This window comes from Alternaria arbusti (assembly GCF_024043155.1).
Source record: "Alternaria arbusti strain BMP 1465 chromosome Unknown scaffold_12, whole genome shotgun sequence".
In the NCBI taxonomy this organism is placed as follows: Eukaryota; Fungi; Ascomycota; class Dothideomycetes; order Pleosporales; family Pleosporaceae; genus Alternaria; species Alternaria arbusti.
The window spans coordinates 459737-482729 of record NW_026249952.1 but is presented as its reverse complement, the minus strand read 5'-3'; the positions used below and the strand labels follow the sequence as shown (position 1 = coordinate 482729).

General features: G+C 53.3%; 11 protein-coding genes across 11 annotated transcripts; 4 read left to right on the top strand and 7 right to left on the bottom strand.

The window, feature by feature from the left end:
* Positions 1–751: 751 nt before the first annotated feature.
* J4E86_008119 (uncharacterized protein) lies at positions 752–1494 on the top strand (the record flags this gene model as incomplete). The annotated part of the gene is made up of 3 exons (XM_051448633.1): positions 752–841; positions 900–1028; positions 1087–1494. 3 exons carry the CDS (start codon positions 752–754, stop codon positions 1492–1494), a joined length of 627 nt encoding a protein of 208 aa, XP_051300229.1.
* A 157-nt stretch (positions 1495–1651) lies between these two features.
* J4E86_008118 (uncharacterized protein) lies at positions 1652–2439 on the bottom strand (the record flags this gene model as incomplete). Its single annotated transcript, XM_051448632.1, has 2 exons — positions 1652–2250; positions 2307–2439. 2 exons carry the CDS (start codon positions 2437–2439, stop codon positions 1652–1654), a joined length of 732 nt encoding a protein of 243 aa, XP_051300228.1.
* A 478-nt stretch (positions 2440–2917) lies between these two features.
* ALA1 (Alanine--tRNA ligase) lies at positions 2918–5979 on the top strand (the record flags this gene model as incomplete). The annotated part of the gene is made up of 3 exons (XM_051448631.1): positions 2918–3008; positions 3096–5728; positions 5800–5979. 3 exons carry the CDS (start codon positions 2918–2920, stop codon positions 5977–5979), a joined length of 2904 nt encoding a protein of 967 aa, XP_051300227.1.
* A 510-nt stretch (positions 5980–6489) lies between these two features.
* J4E86_008116 (uncharacterized protein) lies at positions 6490–8531 on the bottom strand (the record flags this gene model as incomplete). Its single annotated transcript, XM_051448630.1, has 2 exons — positions 6490–8190; positions 8247–8531. 2 exons carry the CDS (start codon positions 8529–8531, stop codon positions 6490–6492), a joined length of 1986 nt encoding a protein of 661 aa, XP_051300226.1.
* A 357-nt stretch (positions 8532–8888) lies between these two features.
* J4E86_008115 (uncharacterized protein) lies at positions 8889–10948 on the bottom strand (the record flags this gene model as incomplete). Its single annotated transcript, XM_051448629.1, has 4 exons — positions 8889–9994; positions 10042–10505; positions 10555–10861; positions 10915–10948. The coding sequence occupies 4 exons, from the start codon at positions 10946–10948 to the stop codon at positions 8889–8891; spliced, it is 1911 nt and encodes a 636-aa protein (XP_051300225.1).
* Positions 10949–12139: 1191 nt separating this feature from the next.
* On the bottom strand, positions 12140–12948 carry J4E86_008114 (uncharacterized protein; the record flags this gene model as incomplete). Its single annotated transcript, XM_051448628.1, has 4 exons — positions 12140–12254; positions 12307–12403; positions 12620–12803; positions 12859–12948. The coding sequence occupies 4 exons, from the start codon at positions 12946–12948 to the stop codon at positions 12140–12142; spliced, it is 486 nt and encodes a 161-aa protein (XP_051300224.1).
* Positions 12949–13247: 299 nt separating this feature from the next.
* BNA1 (3-hydroxyanthranilic acid dioxygenase) lies at positions 13248–13999 on the top strand (the record flags this gene model as incomplete). The annotated part of the gene is made up of 2 exons (XM_051448627.1): positions 13248–13399; positions 13492–13999. 2 exons carry the CDS (start codon positions 13248–13250, stop codon positions 13997–13999), a joined length of 660 nt encoding a protein of 219 aa, XP_051300223.1.
* A 69-nt stretch (positions 14000–14068) lies between these two features.
* On the bottom strand, positions 14069–16210 carry J4E86_008112 (uncharacterized protein; the record flags this gene model as incomplete). Its single annotated transcript, XM_051448626.1, has 4 exons — positions 14069–14174; positions 14224–15498; positions 15544–16004; positions 16055–16210. 4 exons carry the CDS (start codon positions 16208–16210, stop codon positions 14069–14071), a joined length of 1998 nt encoding a protein of 665 aa, XP_051300222.1.
* Positions 16211–16827: 617 nt separating this feature from the next.
* On the bottom strand, positions 16828–17811 carry J4E86_008111 (uncharacterized protein; the record flags this gene model as incomplete). Its single annotated transcript, XM_051448625.1, has 2 exons — positions 16828–17652; positions 17701–17811. The coding sequence occupies 2 exons, from the start codon at positions 17809–17811 to the stop codon at positions 16828–16830; spliced, it is 936 nt and encodes a 311-aa protein (XP_051300221.1).
* Positions 17812–19321: 1510 nt separating this feature from the next.
* On the top strand, positions 19322–20491 carry J4E86_008110 (uncharacterized protein; the record flags this gene model as incomplete). The annotated part of the gene is made up of 3 exons (XM_051448624.1): positions 19322–19475; positions 19526–19987; positions 20037–20491. 3 exons carry the CDS (start codon positions 19322–19324, stop codon positions 20489–20491), a joined length of 1071 nt encoding a protein of 356 aa, XP_051300220.1.
* A 1636-nt stretch (positions 20492–22127) lies between these two features.
* J4E86_008109 (uncharacterized protein) lies at positions 22128–22942 on the bottom strand (the record flags this gene model as incomplete). Its single annotated transcript, XM_051448623.1, has 2 exons — positions 22128–22664; positions 22934–22942. 2 exons carry the CDS (start codon positions 22940–22942, stop codon positions 22128–22130), a joined length of 546 nt encoding a protein of 181 aa, XP_051300219.1.
* Between the last annotated feature and the right edge of the window lie 51 nt (positions 22943–22993).

Genomic DNA, 22993 nt, shown 5'->3' with positions numbered 1-22993 from the left:
ATGATTGCTGTCTAGCGGGAAGACGCGCTACTCAACACGTAACACAAGGAAGTGTATGTTTCAATATAAAGAATCGAACCTCACCGACTGTTGCATCATGGTTCACGCGCATTTTCCAACGCAATAAATGCCACAGCCACATTTTGACAGATGAGGATGCGGAGTGAAGTCCGCCACATCCGGCCAGGCGGGCAAGGAACAAGCTTTCAGCCCTGCAGGGCACGGGACGCGCTCCACTCCTTTCCACGCGTCCCTTGCAGACCAGAGCTCCCCCGACCTCCCCAACCTCGAGGCTTCAGTTGCCCCAGCCACAATCTTCGTCACTTCTTTTTTTGGTTGTTCTTTTTGTCACTCATTCAATTCGTCGTCGTTTCCATAAGTTTCCATTTCCTTCTCCTCAAGCCACTTCCTTAGTTATTTACTATCGAAGGTCAGCAGCCATTCAACAGCCGCTCGCGCATCCATCCCATCTTGAAACCCAACACACCCACGCCTCACACATCTGAAACAATACCCGTTGCCAACCCACTCCACACGCGACACACCTCCCTCTCGGGAGCCTAACCGACCGAAGGACAGAACGACGTAGCAGTGGCGCAGCTGTCCCATTAACCGCTCATATCGGCCATATCATCCTCCCTGAATTGCGGCACATACTGGGCTTATACCAGTCGATCTTCCCATCTGCGATCCAACGTAGACATCCACGACTCGCACTACTATCTCTGCTGAGAATACACACACCGCAGTTATGATTTCATTAACAAAGAGATACTGCGTCGAATTTGATGACGGATCGAGGGAGTGTGGCTTTGACGACAATGGCTTTTGGTACTCAGACGTATGTTTGGCTCATCACCCAGTGGTCTTCACAGGACTTCGAACTAACAAGATGACAGAAAGGCATAATCGTCAAATGGATTATCCTCGCAGCTTTCTTTCTCATATTCTTCGGTTGGTTTGTAGGAGGCCGCATCCACGCAAAGCAACGTCTGAGGAAGGGCCTACCGTTGCTCTCATACCATCGCGTACGTTACCCCTCTTCTCCAACACACGCAACCCTTCATATACTAACGGTCACAACAGTTCCTCATATCCTACTCTGAACGCCGCCGTCATGGTCAGGTCCCCCAGAACCACTTCACCTTCTACCAAACGCAAAACCCCTACGCACCTAACGCACCAAACCCGCAATACACACAAAGACAGGACGGTACATGGGCAGAACCCCCGCCGCTGTACCAGAACACTGATGCACCGCCCCAATACTTTGCGCCCCCTCCTCCCGGCGCCACCAAGATGAACCCGAACCAAGGAGCTCAGGGTATGGAGATGCCGGTATACGGTGCCCCACCACAAGGAGTACCGCAACAAGCCGGACCTCAACAGAGCGGCGTTGTCGGTTCCGATGTCGAGCAAGGACAATCACAAGAACTGCCACCTCGGCCAGCAAAGGCCAAGATTATGGGTGTTTTGGATAGATTCAGACGGTAGATAGGATGCACATACAAAACAGCTGCAAAAGGCGGATATACAAGATCGTGACTGGATCACGTTGATTGCATTTGATGTATAACAAGCGTTACAAACTATCCATAATAATTTCATGACCAACTACCAATAATACCATTCACTCAAGCAATCATTCAAATCAGTCAATGTCCATGGCATCTCCGTCCCCCTCTACAGGTGACGCCATAGCTCGGGGTATCGCATCCATAATCCTCGGTCCTCCAACCACACTACTATCCCTACCCAGATCCACATCCACAGGCTCCGTCACGGGATTAACCTGCTTATCCCTAATCCTCTGCCGCGCCTCTACAATCGCCTTGCGCACATTATCCTGCGCCTCGGGCACCGTCAAACTGCTCGGCACATTATACAGCACCAACTGGTTCTTATCCGTGGGCTTGGGCTCTGGGCCCTGTAAGATGTGCTGAGGGATTTTGGAGAGGTGCTTCTCGATGTCGGAGAGGAAGATGGGCGTTTCCTCGTCGGATTCTAGGTCTGAGAGTTCGGCGCTTAGGTCCGAGATATAGACGCGGTGGGGCGTGTCTTCTATCTCCATGCCGCATGCTTCTTGGGAGGGGCTGGCGCGGACGTGGCGTGGCTTGCGGGGTTGTTGGCGACGTGGTGAGACGAAAGCTAGAGGGTCGCCGTAGGAGGTTGCGCCTTGGGGATGCCGGGGGAGGGGGGCGTCGGTTGAGCCTGGGACGGGGATGTAGAGGCGTGTGCCATTGTTGTCTACTGTACTGTTGTTAGAAGGGGGTTCCCATGTGTAAAGTGTAATGGGAAGAGCGTACCTAGGTTCAGCAGGTCGAACCGCTTACTCAGCCGCTGTTCATTCTCGAGCGAGCTGTCGGCGGCTCTCTTGGTGCCATGGGGCGCATTCTGTTGTTGCGCGAAGGGACGAGGGGAGCTAGCGACTTGCGCCATGCATCGCAGCTTTGGCAGGAAATCGTGCTACAAGTACTCCCGAAGACAGCCGATTGGTAGGCGTGGTGTGATGGATTAGCGATAGTGCTGGTGTTGGGATCGGGACATGGCGGTTGTTATACTGGGAGCGTGGTCGTCTAGGCGCACTTACGTGAAGCTTCCAGAAGGGCTGAGGCGCGCCATGTCGGTCCTCCGAAGCTCCTGGGCCCGCCATCGACAGGACAGCCCCGCAGTTTGCTGCTGCAGCTCTCGGCGCCCGCACCCTGCCCACATGTTTTCGTGAATGCTGCTACCAACGCGAGCTGCCCCTCTGAGTCACCATACGGTTAGACGCCTGCCCTTGCTCGCGACCCGTCACTCGCACCTTCTTCGTTCGCATTCGCCTCGGCTCGTCATCCCTAGACGCTGCACGAGACTCTTCACCTGCACACGCCTTCTCGACCTGCCCCTCCTCCACGGCAACGCGCCGGCCGCAAACATGTCGCTCGTTGAAGAGAAGCACGAATGGGGCGCCGTCCGCGTGCGCCAGACTTTCCTGGATTACTTCAAGGAGCGCGGACACACGTTTGGTGCGTTTCCGTCTCAGTGTTCGAGAGTTGACATCTCCTGATGCTATGAGTCCAACATGTCCAAGAATGCCAATTGACAGCAAACAGTGCCTTCCTCATCCGTCGTGCCCCTCTCCGACCCCACCCTCCTCTTCACCAATGCGGGCATGAACCAGTACAAGGCCATCTTCCAAGGCACCGTCGACCCCTCGTCCGACTTCGCACAGCTCAAGCGCGCCGCCAACTCGCAAAAGTGCATTCGCGCCGGTGGAAAGCACAATGACCTCGACGATGTGGGCAAGGACAGTTACCACCACACCTTCTTCGAGATGCTGGGCAACTGGAGTTTCGGCGACTACTTCAAGACGGAGGCGGTAGGCTTCACCTGGGAGCTGCTCACAAAGGTCTACGGCATAGATCCCAAGAGGTTATACGTCACATACTTTGAGGGCGTGCCAGGTGAGCTGGAGCCGGATCTGGAAGCCAAGGAGCTGTGGAAGAGCGTGGGCGTACCGGAAGACCACATCTTGCCTGGTGACATGAAGGACAACTTCTGGGAGATGGGTGACCAGGGCCCATGTGGACCTTGCTCAGAGGTACACTACGACCTGAGGGAACCAGTCAATGGAGAGTACAGGAACGCTGCGTCGCTCGTCAACATGGACGACCCCGAGGTCATCGAGATCTGGAACAACGTCTTCATGCAGTACAACCGCGAGCCCGACCGATCACTACGACCGCTACCGAACAAGCACATCGATACCGGTATGGGATACGAGCGATTGGTCTCAGTGCTGCAGCACAAAAAGTCCAACTACGACACCGACGTCTTCACACCACTGTTCAAGAGGATACAGGAGATTACTGGAGCGCGGGAATACAGGGGCAACTTTGGAGACCAGGACCCAGATGGTATCGACACTGCATACCGCGTCGTCGCGGACCACGTTCGCATGATGAGCTTTGCCATTGCTGACGGTGGTGTGCCGAACAATGTCGGTCGGGGATACGTCGTTCGCCGAGTGCTTCGGAGAGGTGCACGATACGCGCGCAAATACTTCGAGACGGAAATCGGCGACTTCTTCTCCAAGATTGTACCTACGCTGGTTGAACAAATGGGCGACATGTTCCCCGAGATCAAGAAGAAGCAACAAGACATCATGGAGATTCTGGACGAGGAAGAAAAGGCATTCGCCAAGTCGTTAGATCGCGGTGAGGTCATCTTCGAAAAGTACGCGCAAAAGGCCAAGGTCAAGGGCTCGGATGAGCTGCCAGGAGACGATGTTTGGCGGTTATACGACACCTACGGTTTCCCTGTTGATCTGACGAAGCTCATGGCTGAAGAGCGCGGCTTGAAGATCAAGGACGAGGAGGTTGAGGCGGCACAAGAGAAGGCTCGCGAAGCTAGCAAGGGAGATAAGAAGGCTGGTGCCGTAGTCGTCAAGTTCGACGTACACGACCTTGGTGCGCTGGAGAACATGCCCGAAGTCCCAAAGACCGACGACTCCGCCAAGTTTGGCCGCGAAAACATCACCGCTACCATCAAGGCGATATATCACAACAAGAAGTTTCTCAAGAGCACGAAAGAGGTACCGGAAGGCGAGCAGTTCGGTGTCTTGCTTGACAAGACAAACTTCTACGCCGAGCAGGGTGGTCAAGAATTCGATACTGGAAGGTTACTTGTAGATGGCGAGGCCGAGATCAGTATCGAGAACGTGCAGGTGTATGCCGGCTACGTGTTGCACACTGGATACATCAAGTACGGCGAGTTGAGCGTAGGCAGCGAGGTCATTGCAGAGTTCGACGAGCTCCGGAGACATCCCATCCGCAACAACCACACCGGTACCCACGTCCTCAACTACGCTCTTCGGGAAGTCCTTGGTAACGAGGTCGACCAGAAGGGTTCTCTAGTCGCACCAGAGAAGCTGCGTTTCGACTTCTCGCACAAGGCTGGTCTGTCAGATGCAGAGCTAGACAAGGTCGAGAAGATCTCGTCCGAGTACATCAAGCAGGATTCACAAGTCTACGCCAAAGAAGTACCACTCGCATCCGCAAAGGAGATCCGTGGTGTCCGCGCCGTCTTCGGCGAGACCTACCCTGACCCCGTCCGCGTCGTCTCCGTCGGCGTCCCAGTCGAAGAGCTCCTCAGCGACGTCAAGAACGAGAAGTGGGAAAAGCTCTCCATCGAATTCTGCGGCGGCACCCACGTCCTCAAGACAGGCGAGATCAAAGAACTCGTCATCCTCGAGGAATCCGGCATCGCCAAGGGCATCCGCCGCATCGTCGCTGTCACCGGCCAAGAAGCCTACAACGTCCAACGCATCGCGCGCGAATTTCAAGAACGCGTTCAAGCCATGGGCAAGATGGCTTTTGGCCCCGCCAAAGAAGCCGAAGCGAAGAAAATCGGCGTCGACCTCAACAACCTGACCATCTCTGCCATCGCAAAGACCAAGCTGCGAGAGGAGTTCGCCAAGATCCAAAAGAGCATTCTGGACGAGCAGAAGACTGCTGCGAAGGCCGATAACAAGCGTGTGCTCGATGAAGTGACCAAGTTCTTCGAGGACGACAGCAAGAAGTTCATGGTGAAGAAGCTCGAGTGGTCGAGCACGGTTAACAAGGCTATCAGCGAGGCTATCAAGACTGTCTCTGGTCCGAAGAGTGCACTCAAGGATCGGAGTTTGTATCTTTTCTCTGCTTCGCCCGAGGAGGGTAAGGTTGTGCATGGGTGTTATGTTAGTGAGGTATGTCGTCCCCTTCTTCTATTCTCTTTCTCCTTTTCCTTTGACAACGATTGCTGACATATACAACACAGCCGTTCAAGAACGCAGGCGCCGACGGACCCAAATGGGCCGCTGCTGTTACTCCCATTATCGGTGGTAAGGCGGGTGGCAAGCCGGGCGCCCCTACCGCAATTGGCCAGGGTACGAATGCGGATAAGGTTGATGAGGGTGTTGCGGAAGCGACCAAGTTCATTGAGAGTCTTAAGCTCTAAGGTCGTTCGGTTGGACTGTGAGGGTGCGTGTATGATCCAGTCGCTGTACTGCGAGATGGCATGAAGCTTAGACGTTACGAAGATCAATGCATGTGTATGACTTGTACTGCTTGCTTCGAATAAACTATGTCTTCCTGTTCTGACTGTCAGGTCAAGTATGCAACTAATATCACAATGTGGCACTTCATCACTTTGTAGTTCTGGCAAAAAACACCAGTTTGAAGTTAACAATAAGGGTTCCACCTTATGCAAGGGAAAGCCTGAACAGGTCTGCAGACTACATTAACATACAAACATGCAAGGTGAGTTGTTTGACGGTAATGTAGACTCTTCAGTAGTTAGTTTTTTTTCTTACATTAACGTAGTTCTGCGTTAATGCAGGCTCTATAGTGTGTAGTTTTCTTTAGATTAACGTAGTTCTACATCATCATAGACTCTATAGTGTTTATTTATTTTCTTAGGTTGACGTAGTTGGTTCTAGAGAAAGCAACAAATAATAAACTGCACCGCTCATCCCCTCCACACCAAAAACACATACCACACGCCCCCCAGCACTACCACCGTCCTCAAACTCGTCCTGAGTTCCCACCAAAACAGTGCTAATCCCTTTCTCCGTTTCCGCGGCTTCTTGGATACTTTGGTACTCGCGCCGTAGACTCTGACCTTCTTATCTCCCGCATCGTCGTCGACGTCGAAGTCTTTGGCGGGATCGTAGCCGGCGTGTTGGATCAAGGGGAGTTGGTATTTCGACTGTTGCTGTTGTTGGTGTTGGGTTCGTGTTTGAGTAGTCGCTCGAGCGGATAGGTTGCCGTTTCGTTCAGAGGAGGTCGATGAGTTAGAGGAATGGGATTCCTTTTCCAAGGTAGTAGCGGGAGTGTTGGTAGTAGGCAATAACGGACTTTCCGCCTTTTCGTCCTCGCCATTCGAGACAACGCCTAGCATAACGCCCGCCGCGCGAACGAACAGCAGCAACAGCGTTAGTCCGAACAGACTTCCGTATCTCAGAAACGTGCCAATCTGGTCAGGCAGCAGACACAACTTCGTTTGAATCGTCTTACTCGCACCCCCCCCATTCAACGGCTTCCCAAGCGTATCAACTGGATTCCACAGACTAACCAGCACAACACCGGGAAGCCTGACGCCCATAGCCCAGCTAATGCTTTTGACCGTGATCTCGCGTATGCCGCCGCCAGCACTGGTATACGCTTTATGCACCAACTCGCAGTAGTCGTGGTCGTCGCCTGAGAAAGCATACCGGATATCACCGACCTTCTCAGCGATATCAGCGGTGATCTCGCGGTTGAGCACGTTTTGGTATTGGTAGCCGCCGCGGACAGATATGGCGTTTCGGTCGTCGTGGTCGAGGGGAGGTTGGCCCGGTGGGGGAGGCGTCGGGGGCCAGTGTTCGCGGAGGGGGCCGCAGGGTGTGCCTGGGGCGCGGTAGAGGGGCACGTGGGTTAGGAGAATGGTGGGAAATTCGGTGATGTCGTCGTTGGCGTGGGGGAGGGGGGAGGTTGCGAGGTCTTGCGCGGAGATTGCGTGGTGTGGCATGCCTGGATAGGGTCGCAGGCCCTGTTGCGCTCGTAGTTCGCGTTGGATGAGGCGCTTTTTGCGCTTCTTTGCGTCGGAGAGGAATTCTTTCGTAGGGCGCCATATCTTTTCGACTTGTTCGGGAGATTCCTGGCCGAATGCGCTCAGGGAGACGCTGTCGATTGAGACGAAGGTGTGGTTTGCGATGACGTCGATTCGGTTGCCGTCGCCAAAGTAGGCTTCAAATCGGTTTCGGACGCCTTCTTGTACTCCTTTGGCAAATCCCAGGTCATGGTTACCAGGTAGACTGCTTATGAGCTTCCGTCCAGGCTGTCCTGGTCTCGCCTGCATGCCGCCATCACCCCAGTGCTTGAAGAAGATGTTCCCGAATCTTCTGTACTCGTTCATCCAAAAGTCGTCGCCATATTTGCGGTACTGCTTCTCCGGCGAGGTAGTTGTGCGCGTAGACCATTCGCGGCCACCGTCGAAGAGATCGCCGAGGAAGAAGATAGTGTCGGGGTATAGGACGGTCTGGAAGCGAGAATAGGTGCGACGGAGGTACAGATCGGTGTATTTGTAGGCTAGAGGATTGAGGGGCCACGGGCGGCCGGGGTAGGTGTGCGGATCTATGAGTTGCGGATCGGCGACGAAGATGAGTCTGTGAGGGTTTGCGCCGGTTTCCTAAAGTTGCGATTAATTTTGCATAATCTAGTAAATATTGCGAGATATAGACGTACCCAGTCCTCCCACTTGTCCCAGTGGCAGCTCTCGACGGCGCTGTTGAAGATACCTCTCTCGCCCCAGTACAGAACCACCCACCACAGCAGCACCAGCCCGTTCACGAGGGTAAAGAGCCGCTTAAAGCTCCAATTCCCACTTCGCAGCTCATTTCTCTTTCCCTGCACAGCAGGTCGTATGCGATATAGAAAGAAGGCTCTGCCCAACCGCCATGCTTGGTGTGTCAAGCTCTCGGGTTCTGAGTATGCGCCGACGGGAATGCCATACTCGTCGTAAGTGGTCATTGTCTGTCAAAGGAATGAAGGAGTTGCTGGCGCAGCATTTTTGAGGAAGGATGCACGTGAGGGGAAACGTTACGCAGTCGTGAGCATGTCGCCTGCGTAATGCTCAAAGGGGGACGGGTTGCGGCGTGTTCATGGTCTGGGGAAAATGCGGCCCAGGGTCCGAGGCTGATCCAAGGCTGATCTGCCGCCGCTACCATGGCACGAGGGGCTCGACTCTCTGCAGTGTAACCCTGCTAACCAGGTGAATGCATAAATGGTACAAACATCACAGGAGTACGCCAATGGAACTTTCATCTGAAATATGCAAGTGATATCATTTCGAACATGCTAAAAGTACAAACAACATTTTCCCTCCCTTTAGTACTCAAGTGTCACCTCTTGACCCTTGACCCGACCGATAACGATCTCGGGGGCGTACTTGGGGATAACCTCATCGTCGTGAAGCATCTCAAATTCCTCTGACGCGTCCTTGCCCATGTGGCTGAAGAGCGCCTGAGGACCTCCTGGGTGCTCATCTGTCCAGTTGGTGACATCCATGACAATGCCCTTTACTGCAATCCATAAATCATCCTTCTTGTTGTGCTTTGCAACCTCCTCGAGCGAGAACTCCTTGTCTGGAATGCTGAACTTCTTGGGTGCGTTAGGCTTGGAAACCTTTCCTGGGTCGTTGGAGTCGCCGTTTGACGACATGACAGGTGCGGAAGACAGCTGCTTTTGTTGCTCAACGGGGTCTGATGAAGAGCTGGCTTGAGCGTTTCCGCTGACACCGTTGCCCCACTCGACGGAGACCTTGCCCGGTTGCGATGGGTCGATGTGCAGCGAGATCTGACCGAGACGGTTGACAGCGGCACCACCAGACTTGTTAAGCGCTTGTTGGAAAAGGTACTTGGAAGCAGACTCTCCTGCTACACGACCGTAGACGACACAGCCAAGAAGTGATGAACCACCGAGACGGTTGGCACCGTGGACACCACCAGCAAGCTCACCGCAGACGTACAGACCGTCGAACGGCTTGCCGTCGGAGTTCAAGCACTGTGCTTGGTCGTTGATCTCGATACCACCCATGGTGAAATGGAGAACAGGCTCCATCTGCGCAACGTGGAAGGTGTCGTTGATGTCGAAGGGCAGGTTGTGGAAGTACTTCTTGTTCCACTCATCCTTCTTCTCGCCCTTAGCAATGGCGTTGTAGCTTTGGAACTCGGCCTGGAGGTCCTTGTCGCTGACACCAATCTCCTTGGCGAGCTCCGCACCAGTCATCTTCTTCATCAGGCCACGGCCGGAGTAATGTCTTGTGTGGAAGTCGAGGACGTTGGATGCCTTGGAGTTGAGGACGAGGCGAATGGGCCAGTTGCCCTTCTCCTTCTCAGTCCACATCATGCCGGAGACGTAGTCGCGGTGACCGAGGTCGTCGCAGAAGCGCTTGCCCTTGTTGTTGAGAAGGATACCACCCTCACCACGGAGAGCTAGAGACTGTTAGCATGAGAAAGATATATGTCGGTGATGCACGTACCTTCGGCGGCCAAGAACTTGGTCTTCGCTGTAGGGTCCTTGGGGTCGACAAGACCGGTAGGGTGCACTTGGACCTTGTCCATGTCGATGCCGTTGGCACCAATCTTCATCAGCATCTTGTGTCCGTCACCGGTAGCGTGAGCACCGTTGGTGGTGGAGAGGTCGTAGGTGTCTGGCCTCCACTTCTTCAGAAGAGAGTCCTCTGTGAAGTCGGCGGCGTAACCACCAGTCGCCAGAATGACGGGTCCCTCGAGTGTCGTCTCCTCGCCGCCGAATGAGTATGTGACACCGGTGGCACGGTTGCCCTCTGTGTTGATCTTGGAGACCTTGGCCTTCTTGACGAGCTGGACGCGCTCTGGCTCCTGTTCGGCCAACTCCTCGAATCGTTGCATCAGAGCGTATGTGATGGCCATACCGGGGAATTTGGCATCGTGGCCACGGTGGGTACGGGGTTGGGAGTGACCGCTGTCAAAGTCAGTACATGTGTCAGATTCGGGAATACTGTCGGACGTACCCCAATCGCGAGACGAGAGTGAGGTCTAGGTTGAAGACGTCCATCAGCCACTCGACGGCAGCAGCGGACTTGTAGGTCAGGACCTTGATCAGGTCTGGCCGCGCCTTGTCTCGCGCAGACTTGAGTGTGTCATCGTAGAACTGCTTGACGCTGTCGCCGATCTTCTCGTCGACTTGCGTCCTTGTAAGAGCACCGTTGATTCCCGATGTGGCCTTCGTAGAGTTGCCTCCCATGAAGTTGTTCTTGTCGAGGAGAACAACATTTCCACCAGCGAGGTAGATGGTGTGAGCAGCGCTCAAGCCGGACACTGCCGTCGTGGTTAGCCATGCGCGTGACGGTGTATGATGCGGTGATGCTTACAGCCAGCGCCAACAACAATGACTCTCTCAGGCATAGTGGTGGATGCGGTTGAAGAGGGAAGGGGAGAAAAGACGGGGTATGGAGAGAGAGCAGATGAAGGCGAAAAGTCTGGGGATCGGCTTCTGCTTTGTATGGATGCAACGGATGGCTGCTCGGCTTCCGTCTAGCACTTGAAGCGCAACTTGTGCCTCGGAAGTGGAGAATGCGCTAACCCGCATGCACTTCCAAGGTTGTCGCCGCGCGGGCCAATCACGCGGCGGCGGTTTGTCTGCTGGCAATGTGTGAGCATCACCAAGCCCGGCCTGCGCTGCGCTGCTGATGTGAATATTGAGCAACGGTCCAGCTGTTGCATGTGAAGACGCTCGTCGCCGTCAGCGCCCACATGACTTGGGTATGCGCAGCGTGGTTGGCGGTTGGCGGTTGGCTGACCTCTCCGTCGGACGGAACGCCGAGGAGTTGGGGCTTGCTGGGAAACCTGGGGCAAGTCACGCGTGGGAACGCGCAACCGTGGAACTCGCCGTTGGCATGTGAAGGCTAGAGCACATGTCCACGCCTGATGCTAAGCCTGCCTAGCCACAATCGTAAATCTCGAACATCGAAGACGCAATACATTTGCTGCGCGACTTCTTCTTCGTCTTAACTCTTGCAATGTTCGTTGATGGTCCAGCTCCACGATGCTCGTTATGGCAAATCATCCCGCCCAGGCATCATAGCCCGATCGGTCTTTGCTCGCACGACGGCGACAGTCAGCGGGCGATATTGCCGTCTTCGGAATTGACTCTCGCTCCAAAACCATGTCAGAGCATCATCTTACACCGACTTCCCACGCTGCTCCGATGTCAAGGTATAAGACTCTGCATTCAAGATCAATCGTGGTCAAACCTTGGAACTGCTCGGATTTATATTTCTCGGGGTAGCTGTTGCCGATGCGACCAGGTGCATCTCGGTACATCTCGCGCGAGTCGACGTTGAGGACCGAACAAGACATCCGTTATACAATATATTGCCAGCTGCTCATTCGCACTCAATTATCTACCGGGTTGGCGCTGCAAACTTGGGCTTAACGGCGCGTCCGATGTATCGGAGCTACAGGGTACTAGGCCCGGATATCGCAGGATATGTCAATGTGCACCTCGTTGGTGGAGGGCAGACCATCTGTAGGCCTCGTCCCCTCTTGTTCTCCAGTCCTCCTCTCACATACAGCTAATTCACCCGTGTACACCACTCAATGGCATGCCACCGACTTTGTCGACGAAGACTGGCTGAACATCAAGTATCCAACGAAAGCACCCACAGCAACAGCAAGCATAACCCAACCGTTGTACGTCATGAAAAGTAGCCTACACACATCAGCCCCAATCTCCAAACCCAGTCCCACCAGGATGAACTTACATGATGAAGAAGGAGTAAAACACCTGCACAGCATACAAAACAGCCTTGATAATCTTCATCTGCTGCTCGGCACTGCGCCCCACACCACCGTTTCTCCCTGATCCAAGTAATGAGCTAGATTCATCTGCATCGTCTTTACACGGCGACGAAAAGGTTAAACTCAGCGAGTGTTCCCCAAGAAGTTGTGGTTGATTGAAGATAGAAGAAAAGAGACCTCCCTAGTCTCCTACTTCTACGACCTTGCCTCTTCTCGTAGTTGTACTTGCTACTACTACTCCGGTTGTGTATGTGTGTATGAAAGAGGTAGACTCACCTCTAGGTCCCTCCATGACGCCTTTGGAGTAGGCTTCGTATCGTCGCGAGATCTCTCGGATGGCTTCGTAGCCGGCGGTCATGAGGACGACGGCGAGGAGCGAGAAGACGAGCGAGGTCGTGCCGGAGATGTGCCATGAGGGGAAGACGATGCAGAGATCGGTCGTGTCCCAGGTGAACAGCATCTATTCGAGCGACATGTCAGCGTATCGTCCGATACTAGGAGGTGCATCACCATACGTTCATGTTGCACTTGGGTCCGTCGCCGCCCATGCCGGGCATGTCGTGGCCCATGTGGCCGTGGTCCATGTGCGAGTGATCCATGCCCATGTTGTGTTTTGCTTTCGAGGTCGGTTGGTGTGGTTGTTGTTGGATGCTGCGGAGGGGATGGGGAAGCTATGCTCGTGTCTCGAGATAGGCGGGTCGAAGAGCTGCATGTGATGGCACGCGTCGCACCAGTGATCGACAAATGCACGCACGAGCCGCGGTTCCGCGGGGCGAGAAGCTCCCCACTTGTGCTGGACCCTTGATGATTACATCGTCGACTTTACATTTCAAAGCAGACCAAACAAACTCGTCGCGCTGACTTGAGGAACGAGGTTCTCTTTTGACGTACACATCAATCCAGCATGAACACGACGCGATCATTACGGCCGGCCATCAGGCTCGCGCAACGCGCTTCGCGATCAACACCGCGAGCTTCCGTAACACTCCCACAGCGCCACTTCTCGCAATCACAACCGCACCGACAACTAGGTCCACCATTGAACATACCAAAATGGTAAGATACATACATATACCACCCCAGCTCCTCTCAGCTGCTCCCATCCCGTCCTGCCTCAAACAAACCCAACTAACAAACCTCGCACGCAGGGTTTCGGAGAACGCGCACATGCTCAAACCGCCGATAAACAACTACTGCGTCTACAACGACGCCGTAACCGTAATGATAGTCGGCGGCCCCAACGAACGAACCGACTACCACATCAACGAAACCGCAGAATGGTTCTACCAACACAAAGGCGGCATGCTACTCAAAGTCGTCGACACGACCCTCCCACCAGGCCAGCAATTCAAAGACATCCACATCAACGAAGGCGACATGTTCTTACTTCCGCCAAACACGCCGCATAACCCCGTGCGCTTCAAGGATACCGTGGGCGTGGTGTTGGAGCAGAAGAGGCCGGAGGGCAGTTTGGACCGCCTGAGGTGGTATTGTCAGAACTGCGGGGATAAGGTGTATGAGGCGGCGTTTTATTGTACGGATTTGGGCACGCAGATTAAGGATGCGGTGAATGCTTTTAAAGCGGATACGGAGAAGAGGACGTGTAGGAGTTGTGGGACGGTTTGCGATACTGCGCCGCAGCCGAAGAAGGCTTAATTGGGATGGACATGGGGTGTATGATATGTATTCTATGTACGGTGGCTGCAATGAAGAAGGGAACAAGGTTCAAAGTCCTTTCCACATGATCTTTGAAATGTGGTCTGTCTTCTTTCGACTGGGTTTGACGAGGCCGAGGTATCTCAGTTCGGCTAGTGCTCGCTGGAATAGTGCCCTGTGACGGATTAGTATACCATGACTATGATATGCAGGTGCAGACTTACATGGTGTTGGGCTCATTCTCTTCTGTTCCGTCTCCTGCAATGGCGTTGAACGCCGACCACAAATCGGTGACATTAATCAACGTGCCGGACTCGAGGTACATCTGATACACAATGGCTGTTGCGGGTTGTGTTGCAGAAAGAGCTGCCGGGTTTCCATCGACTCCACTACAGCATTCGCAGCCCAGATAGTCGTGAGGTGAAGCTAGTGCACGCTCAACAGCAAAGCGCGGCTTGGGTTGGAAGACCTCTGTGTGTGGTGACTTTAGGTCGTATATGAAGAGCTCATTCAGAGTCAACGTCTTCGGGTCGATGAACGAGGAGGTGAAATACGCCTCGAGCTTGTCGTGGAATTCCGTAACCAGGTCTGAGTATGCCTTGTCTTGCTCGGACAGGGCAGCTTTGTGCTTGCTCAGAAGTACTTTTTGTGCCACGACGGTGGTTCGTACACTGTCGTTGCGGACATCGTGCTGCGTTCGGAGTGGTGCATCGGCGTTTTGTAGCAGGGTGTCGAGCGTCTGCTGAGCTGAAGCAATGCCCAACGAGAGGTTGTCGTCTTCAAGATCTCGTAGCGATGCTAGCAAATGTACCAGTCTGTCGGATGGAATCTTCTTGATGGATAACATTGTTTCGCGGATCAGGGGCGACCCAGCTAGCTCGCCAGCTGCTGCTCGGGTCCAGATAGATGAAAGCCGGACGCTGGGTGACATCTGAAGCGACTCGCGGATGTTCGCTAGTACTTCTGCAGCGTGGCTCAATGATATCATGGCGCGTTGGCCAGATTGCAGATGATGTGCAATCTGGTCGAACAGGTATTTGTTATCTTCCAGTACCCTTCGTACATCTTGTGCCTGACCAGCCTCTAACATACTCTCAACCCAACGACGAAACGAGGGCAGAGTGCGAACAGCTTCGAACGCATCCGCTGACAGGTCTCCAGAGGCAACATCATTTGTAAGGAAGATGCTGGGCACGCTGGCATAAAAGTGCGACATGTAAGCGTACTTCAGCCCATCACAGAAATCTTGTGTGTTCTGAACATGATCTTTCTGTCGATCCAACATACGTCGACAGAGGTTGGGTCCAATGTGAAGTCGAGAATCTGTGCTGGCAACCGTCGCGCGAAACAGCTTCTCGATGATCTCATCAGATTGGGTAACGTCAAACTTCTGGCCTTCAAGGTAGCGGAGTGAATTGCCTGCCAGACGCTCCTCGAAGCTCTCTGCCGAAGTAGCAATGCCAAAGAGTAGAACAAAAGGTAGACGATCGAGCCATGAGCTGTATAAATTAGCATGGGCCATCGCTAGATATGATCAGACGTACTGAAGAAGATCAACTACATCGACGAGTAGTGCGACGTCGAAAGCCTCACTATCCTGCAAAGCGACAACGATGCTAGAAGCGCGATTCTTCTTTTGCCATTCCTGAACATGGCCAAGATCGTAGTTAAGTAACTTTGGACCATGTCTCGAAGACGTAGCTGGACGGTCTACATCATCCTCATCCTCGTCGTCCACGCGCGAAGTAACCGTCTTGATGAGCGTTTTCAGCAGCGTCTTCAAATTTGGACATTCGCTGGACGTTAGCACAGTGTATGCGCAATTTTCAGCTCTGATGCCCCGACCCAAACGCTGGAAAAAAGGTCCATGGGATGCAATGCTAGGACCAGCAACGATGAGCGCTGTTGGTATGGCAAACTTGGGCTCATCTGGCGATGCGCTGGAAGCGGAGATGAAGTTGACAATCTTTTCCTGGGTGGCGCTATCTGCCCCTTCCAAAGTACTCTGCTCATATTAGCAGCCATTTAACGCGTGTCACTATTCGGATCACTCACTTGAATGCGCTCGTCTTGCTGTGCCCACAACTCCCGATACCTGGCTAGCCGTTCTGGTAGTTGCGCCTGCGGGTCGAATTTGCCGGTTCTTTGTCGCTTTGGCGCCCGCTCTTCTGTCGAAGGTGGCTCATATACGTAGCTTTTCTGATGCTCCATCTTCAATTGTTGCAGGCGGGATGGCTTGTCTACTTGTCTGATGTTGTTGATGGGCAAGGGCTAGGGGCAGGCGCGACGGATCGCGAAGCGCGTGAGCACGGGACTTGGTGATTTGGTCAAAGCTCACGAGGCTGTTTCAGGGACAACCCCGAATACCAGCATGTGTAGTGGACGATATTGTGTTAAGAGTGATAGAGTTATGACATCCGAGAATTCTGTTCAATTGCAGTTTATCTGCACTGGTTTGCCTACGGATGTATTGTACGATTTTCACCTTGTGCGTTCCTCTTGTCCATCTTATTGATAATCGATAGCTATTGGGAGTGTAGAAAGTACTTTGAAGCTACCTTACCTTCGAATGGTTATGGATAGACATCTTCAGCCAGAAAGAACTGGATTCATTGATTCACTAGATTCTCACCAGCGATTATGACTTTTCGAGACCGTTGCCATGTTGTGACCGCGACCTAAAGCTGCAAAGCCAGACAATGGGGTACGAGCCGAGCATTACGCCGGTCTCATGTGTCCAGCCGTGATATCACCTATTGTAGGCTAAGAGCGTAGCAGAATTCCTGCTCGTAGCTTGCGTTATCGAGATATCTTCATGTAGTGAAGATTTAGGTCTCTCTATCGTGCTCCTCCTCAGTCACTCCGGGACATCCTTCCATGTCGGCATCAGGGTATTCGTATCCACAGTATAGACAGTAATGGTACTCTTCGCGAAGGAATACCAGAAGCTTCTGTAACCGCTCTGCCACGGGCAAGGCCTCAAATTCTGCCAGCTCTGGATCTTCATCCTCGAGCTCGTTCTCAAGTGTGGTGTAGAACGGCGCAAGATCTCGGCCTTGGGCTATCTTCGAATCGTCGTCATCGTCTTCAGGGGCTAGCGTGGGTAATCGCGACGAAATGCTATTATTCAGTTCTCGTCGTTGCTGCTTGTCGCGGTTCTTCTCGACCCTGCGCCGCGCACGAACACGCCAAAGGACGTTGATGTCCTTCAGTGGTTTCTCGCTCGTGTCTGGCGCGCCTTTTTCTTCGGCCTTCTTGTCAGACAAGCGCTCGGCTGTCCTCTGTGCGCTGTCCAAATCCCGTTCGGCCTTCTTCTCTTTCTGTTCTTGGCGCATTATCTCTAGGTAATCACCCTCTTCTTCCTTTGCGCGCTTTGCCAGTCGATCTGCTTCCTCGAACTGTTCTCTGAACTTGCGCTTCTTTTCCGACTCAAGACCAATGCCTCCTCTGTCGTCTTTGGGGTTGACTCGTATAGGCTCTTTGCGCGCGTCTTCAGATTTGCCGAGAGCATCGCCCTGCTTGAATCCGAATTTAGCCATCATCTTGAATCCCTTGTTGGTCTCAGGTAGAGCAGTGGCGAGGGCAGCTTCTCGTGCAGCTTCGGCCTCTTCTTCTCGTTCGGCTTTGGTCTTCTGTCGCGCTTTGGCTTCGCCCTGTCAATGTGTCAGTCTGGCGAGAATTGGCGATTACACTCAACGCACCTCTTTGCGCTTGCGCGCGGCGCGCTGGAGGGAAGTCTCATACTTTGGCCCCTTTGGCGCATCCTCAAACACCATATTCATGTAGTCATCCTCCTCGTCCGATTGCGCCATCTTGTGCTAGTGAGTTGTGAATGCTCTAAAAATTGTGTTGTCGACTCGGGCGCCTCAACTTGCAGGACCGCCCGCAGCGGCAGCGACCCACCTTCGTAGCGTTCCCTTGGCATATGTCAGGGCAGGCGATCCCCCAGAGTCTTCTTTCGACCACATCTCCTCGCCCAGCCTGCTAAATGCCATCGGCCCTCAATCAGCGCTATAGTGACGCATCGCGCATTCTATCGCGGGTGCACATTAGGCCTCCCAAACGACCTGGGTGCATATTAGGCCTTCCAAACGATCTCGTCTCCAACCGTAGACCCGGGAGGCTCGAACAACGACTTCCGCCACCTACGTTCCTTGGGGAGAAGGGCTGGGCCGGCCCTGAGTGCCACACAAATCGAATTGAACACGCCATGAACCGCAGATGGCGGGTGTTTCGGATGCCAAGGCAACCCCTGCTCGATGTTGATTTAGACGACTTTCAGTGCGACGGATCCATCTGCTTGTATGCTTTGTCCTAGTGTGTATATCAAGATGCAGAGATGCAGCCCCTTGCTGGGTGTTGGGGTTAATTCGGCTGAGCCCATGATTTCGGCTTTTCGCCTTCATGTGAATGAGGGGGTTGGTGATTCTCTTACCTGAGGCAATAAGCCTCTGCTCACCTGCTGATTTAGACGGCTTTAGATTATTTCCTCACTGCAACAAAGAGGCGCGTCTCCCGAATTCAGATCGACCACCGACAAGCATTGGCTTACATTGGTTGCCGCTTCAGGGGGTTTCTCCACCTCTAACCTCAAAAGGTGCAGGACCCGCGCTACCGTCTGGGGTCAACAACGATCCCTCGCACTGCTCGGGCTGTTCAATATGATCGCGTGTCACTCGAGTCAACGCCTTTTCGCCTCTGGTTGTAGTAGGACGAGCCAATCCAGATAGACGGACATTGCCGAGCAGCTTGGAGCTTCATGCAGACCTATCCACTTACGGCTCTTCGGCGCCCTAGGTTACAAAATGTGGCCGCATTCTTCAGACATCCCTCACGCATGTGCCAGTTGATCCTTCAATTGCCTGCGCTGCCTCGGCTTCGTAATGCGACCGGATAGGTGGTGAGTGCTTCGGAGCGTATCCGCAACAGGCTACTTTCTCGGGCAACCCGTCATCTTCATGAAAATCGCTAAGAGGCCTGTCACTGATCGTACCCTTTTTGACATTCGCCTTGCCATCGGTGCACAGCCAATTGGTATTTGGCGTAAGAGGGGTCTCGGTCATTTTCGCGCATGTGCCAGTCTCCTACACATTCCCCAGCTTTTGACATCCACAAGGTGTGCGTTCCCCGCGTACCTCCGCGTTCATACCGTCCTTGGAAGTCTTGGTGTATTTTCTTATTTCTACTTAATTCGCGTGCGACACCCTGCGGGTCTGTCCCCTGAAGAACCCACAGTCGCTCTGAATCGCCATCAACCGGTGGGCGACAGAGTGATCGAACTGTACACAACAACTTCTTTACACTTCACACAAGACCGTCAATATGGAGAGCAAAGACGGCGGAGCGACACGGGCGGACGATGTGTACACAACGCCCCAGAAGAAAGGCGGCGTTATGAATAAGCTATACCCGCCAGGGCCCACGCCAGGCGCCAAAGGGCGTATGAAGAACCACTGCAGAAAGTTTTGGTGGTGTGGTAAGTCTCTCCCGACAGCCTCAACGTACTTCGTGTTTACATTACGTCAGATTGCCTGGTCCTCGTGATCATCGTGTTGGTCATTGTTCTGCCAATCATATTTGTTGGCATACCAAATAAGGCACAGCACGAGATCAACTCCTCGACACTCGAAGTTACTGCTCAGGAAGTTACCAACCCGCAGCCGAATGGTGTCCACCTGAAGATTGATACAGTCATCAGGAGTGGCAGCAGTTATCACCCTAAGATTGATAGCTTCAAAGCAGGACTATCGCTACCAGGACAAGACCCTTTCATCTACATCACTATACCTGAAGCGAAGTCTGAGGCAGAGACCCGCGTCACCGTCGACCAAGATGTCATTTTCGCGAGTGATGTCGAGTTCTCCAGTTATACCAAGGCTGTGCTTGACAGCGAGACACTCCAAATTCACCTTGACGGCAAGACCAACATTCACCTCTCTGGCCTGCCTACCATGGACGTCGATTACAACAAAGTCATTACGATGAAAGGTATGTCTCATTGAAGCTACAGTAAGGACTAGTCTAATCGTGTTTGCAGGACTAAATAAGCTCTCCGGACTCAACATCAGCGACGTGCGCATTCTCTCTGGCACAGACGAGATCCTTTCCGATGGCTCCAACCTCCTTGCCAACGTCAGCATTCCCAACCCCTCTGTCATGACCCTCGACCTAGGCAACATCACCATGAACCTAGCCGTCGACGGCACCGCAATTGGCTACGCACTCATTCCAGACCTTTACCTCAAGCCCGGTGACAACGTATTCCCTCTGCAAAGCCACGTCGACCAGCTCGCTATCTTGGGCCTCATCCAGAACAAGTACAATGATGCTGTGCTGCCGCTTGAGATTGTGGGCAACTCGAGTATCAAGGATGGTCAGCACTTGACCTACTACGAAGATGCGATCAAGAGCAATACGATCAACCTGAATCTCGACGTCGGACCGGCATTGGCTGATATTGGGATCAACATCACCAGCTTTGGGGGCTCGTAGATTGCGTAGCACTGTCGCAGTGCTTTTGCATCCTTGCTTTCCGAGATCGTTCACGGGAAGTCGGCGGAGTGTTGATGTGCACTTACTTTGATACCATCGCTTTGATGATTGTGTTTACGGAGGATGGAGTGGCTAATGTATGATACCTTGTCGTTACAGTAATACATAATATTACTAAACACATGCGCTTATGCCTTAAAACGTTGCCAAAGTATGCAGTCTTGTTACCTCAAAACGATACCCTTCGCCCTTGAGGCAGCCAGAGCAGAGTCCAGGTAGGTGGTTCCCCAACCCACGCGACTTTGCACTGAGCCTGCCGGATCTGTCGAGAGCTCTCTCCCAGAACAACGACACCCACCAGTCACTGCTTCATTTGCTATGGCAGAACCTCGGAACTCTGTCAACGTCCCTACTACATTCCACCCATGACGCAGCATACTGGCAAGAAGCATTGGAGGGGAAAAGCATCAGTGCGCAGCGGTTTCTGTCCGTATATAAACCACTCCTCCCACCGTCTTCCTCCATTTCCTCTCATCCCAACTCACTCGAGCATCTTTGGCGCATCCCTTCTACTTCCAATCTTCTCTTGATCTCCTTCGAGTTACTTGAAGCCTCATCTATCATTCAAACAAGACACCCTCATCAGCACCGTCCACCGGCAGTCCATCCACCATTCAGGCCTGGCTGACACGACTACCTCTGCACTTCGCTAAGACAACAAGAGGCACGATCACATGACTGTCACCTGTCACCCATCGTCGAGCCTGTACACCGCGTTGCCGAGATCCTTCGAGTCCCGTCACGACCACTGCCTCGTTGTGCTCCCGAGCTATCGCCGCCTTTTGTTACGTCGGATACAACAGGGTTGGATGAAGATACTCGGACACACTGAAGGCAGGTTGGGAGTGATGAACGAAGATGGTTGTTTGACTACCGGAGGCTGTGGCCCATGGTGACAAAACTCTATTGGACTGACCCTAAAAATCGCCCTGCTTGCTTCGGCTGACACCGCGTGCAAGAGATAGGCTACGATACGGTTTGTGCTCTCGACCCTCATCGGCATTTCATACCCAGCAGCATCTTTGACCTCAGAACGCAATTTCGACATCGCGAAGACATCGATCTCTTGTCATCATCGGTCGGACGTGTTGTTTGAACGTGTTTTCGTTGACCTCAGAACACTGGTCGACATCACGAAGACATCGACCTCTCCTCATCACCGGTCGACACCGCTATCCTGCATTTCTTTTGTTTGACCTCAGAACACTTGTCGATACCACGAAGACATCGATCTCTGATCATCACTGGTCTACGTTGTCGTTTGACTTTCCTCTCGATCGTCGACCGAGGTGATGTGCTGACACACCCTCGGTGTTTTCGACTTCGAGGTGCAGAGCAGCAAGGAGGCAAGAGGGAGCGAGCGTTTTATACTTCGCAGGTGCGGTAGATGGTTTGGTAGCGAGCGCAGTTTACTTCCTTGGTAGCGAATGATACAACTTCCCATCACCACCTCACATCTTCTTCATGATTGCCTGTGCTTCTCATCATTGCACCCACATGACCCCTCGTCATCCCCTATATCCACACGCATCAGCAAACCATCCCCTCACTTCTGACCCCACATCCATGAATCTTCTCAACCCTCAATCTCCCATTCGTCCGCAAAGAACTCCACAATATTCACTGCGGCCTGCGAACCCACCGCACCTTCCAGTATCTCCATACTTCCCGGTACACCAGAAGCAGCACCTAGGGCCAGTACGACGAGTTCCTTTAGACTACCCACAACGTCGCTTAGAGCAATGACCTGCGCTTGGCTCAGAGGCGGCTCGGTTGTACAGTAAGGAATTAGGTCGTTGACTGCATTGCCAAGGGTGCGGGATGGTTGACGAGGCGGCGGTGGGGGGACGGAAAGCGCGTTTTGAGTTTGGCGAGGGAGTTGGGGGTAGTGACTTTGCTGAGAGGGAATGGTTCTGTCGTTGGGGGCTCGCGAATAATAGTCTGCTCCACCGTCCAGTTGAGAAGGGGCGACAACGTTCATGGGGCGCCTTTCTCCACCTGGGATGATGGATTGTGCCTTCTCACCGGGACAAGGCGCAGTATCGCTGGTGTGGTACAGAAGACCCATACCGAGGATAAGCAGATGTGAATCTCCGAGGCAATTGGGGATGACCTGGTGTTAGAATGATTAAGTGTGTCAGAGATATCGAGGGAGTGTATTTTTTGCATGTGGCCCTAGTCAGTGTCTGTGAGCTAAGCTTCTTGTTGTAGAAGGTGCGTGGGTCGCGACGGAAAGAGCAACCAGCGGATGTAAACTGAAGGTCAAATCAGGACACGAAGCTAGAAACATAGGATTTTGGGATCGCGACACTGTAGGGAATGGAAAACTTCATGCTTCTATGATTGTGTTGGGTATATGAGAGGAGTGTGTCCAAATGGTACTTTCGACATGGTGTTACCATGAGTCGAGCCTCGAGAATGTATGCCCGTAAGATGTACATA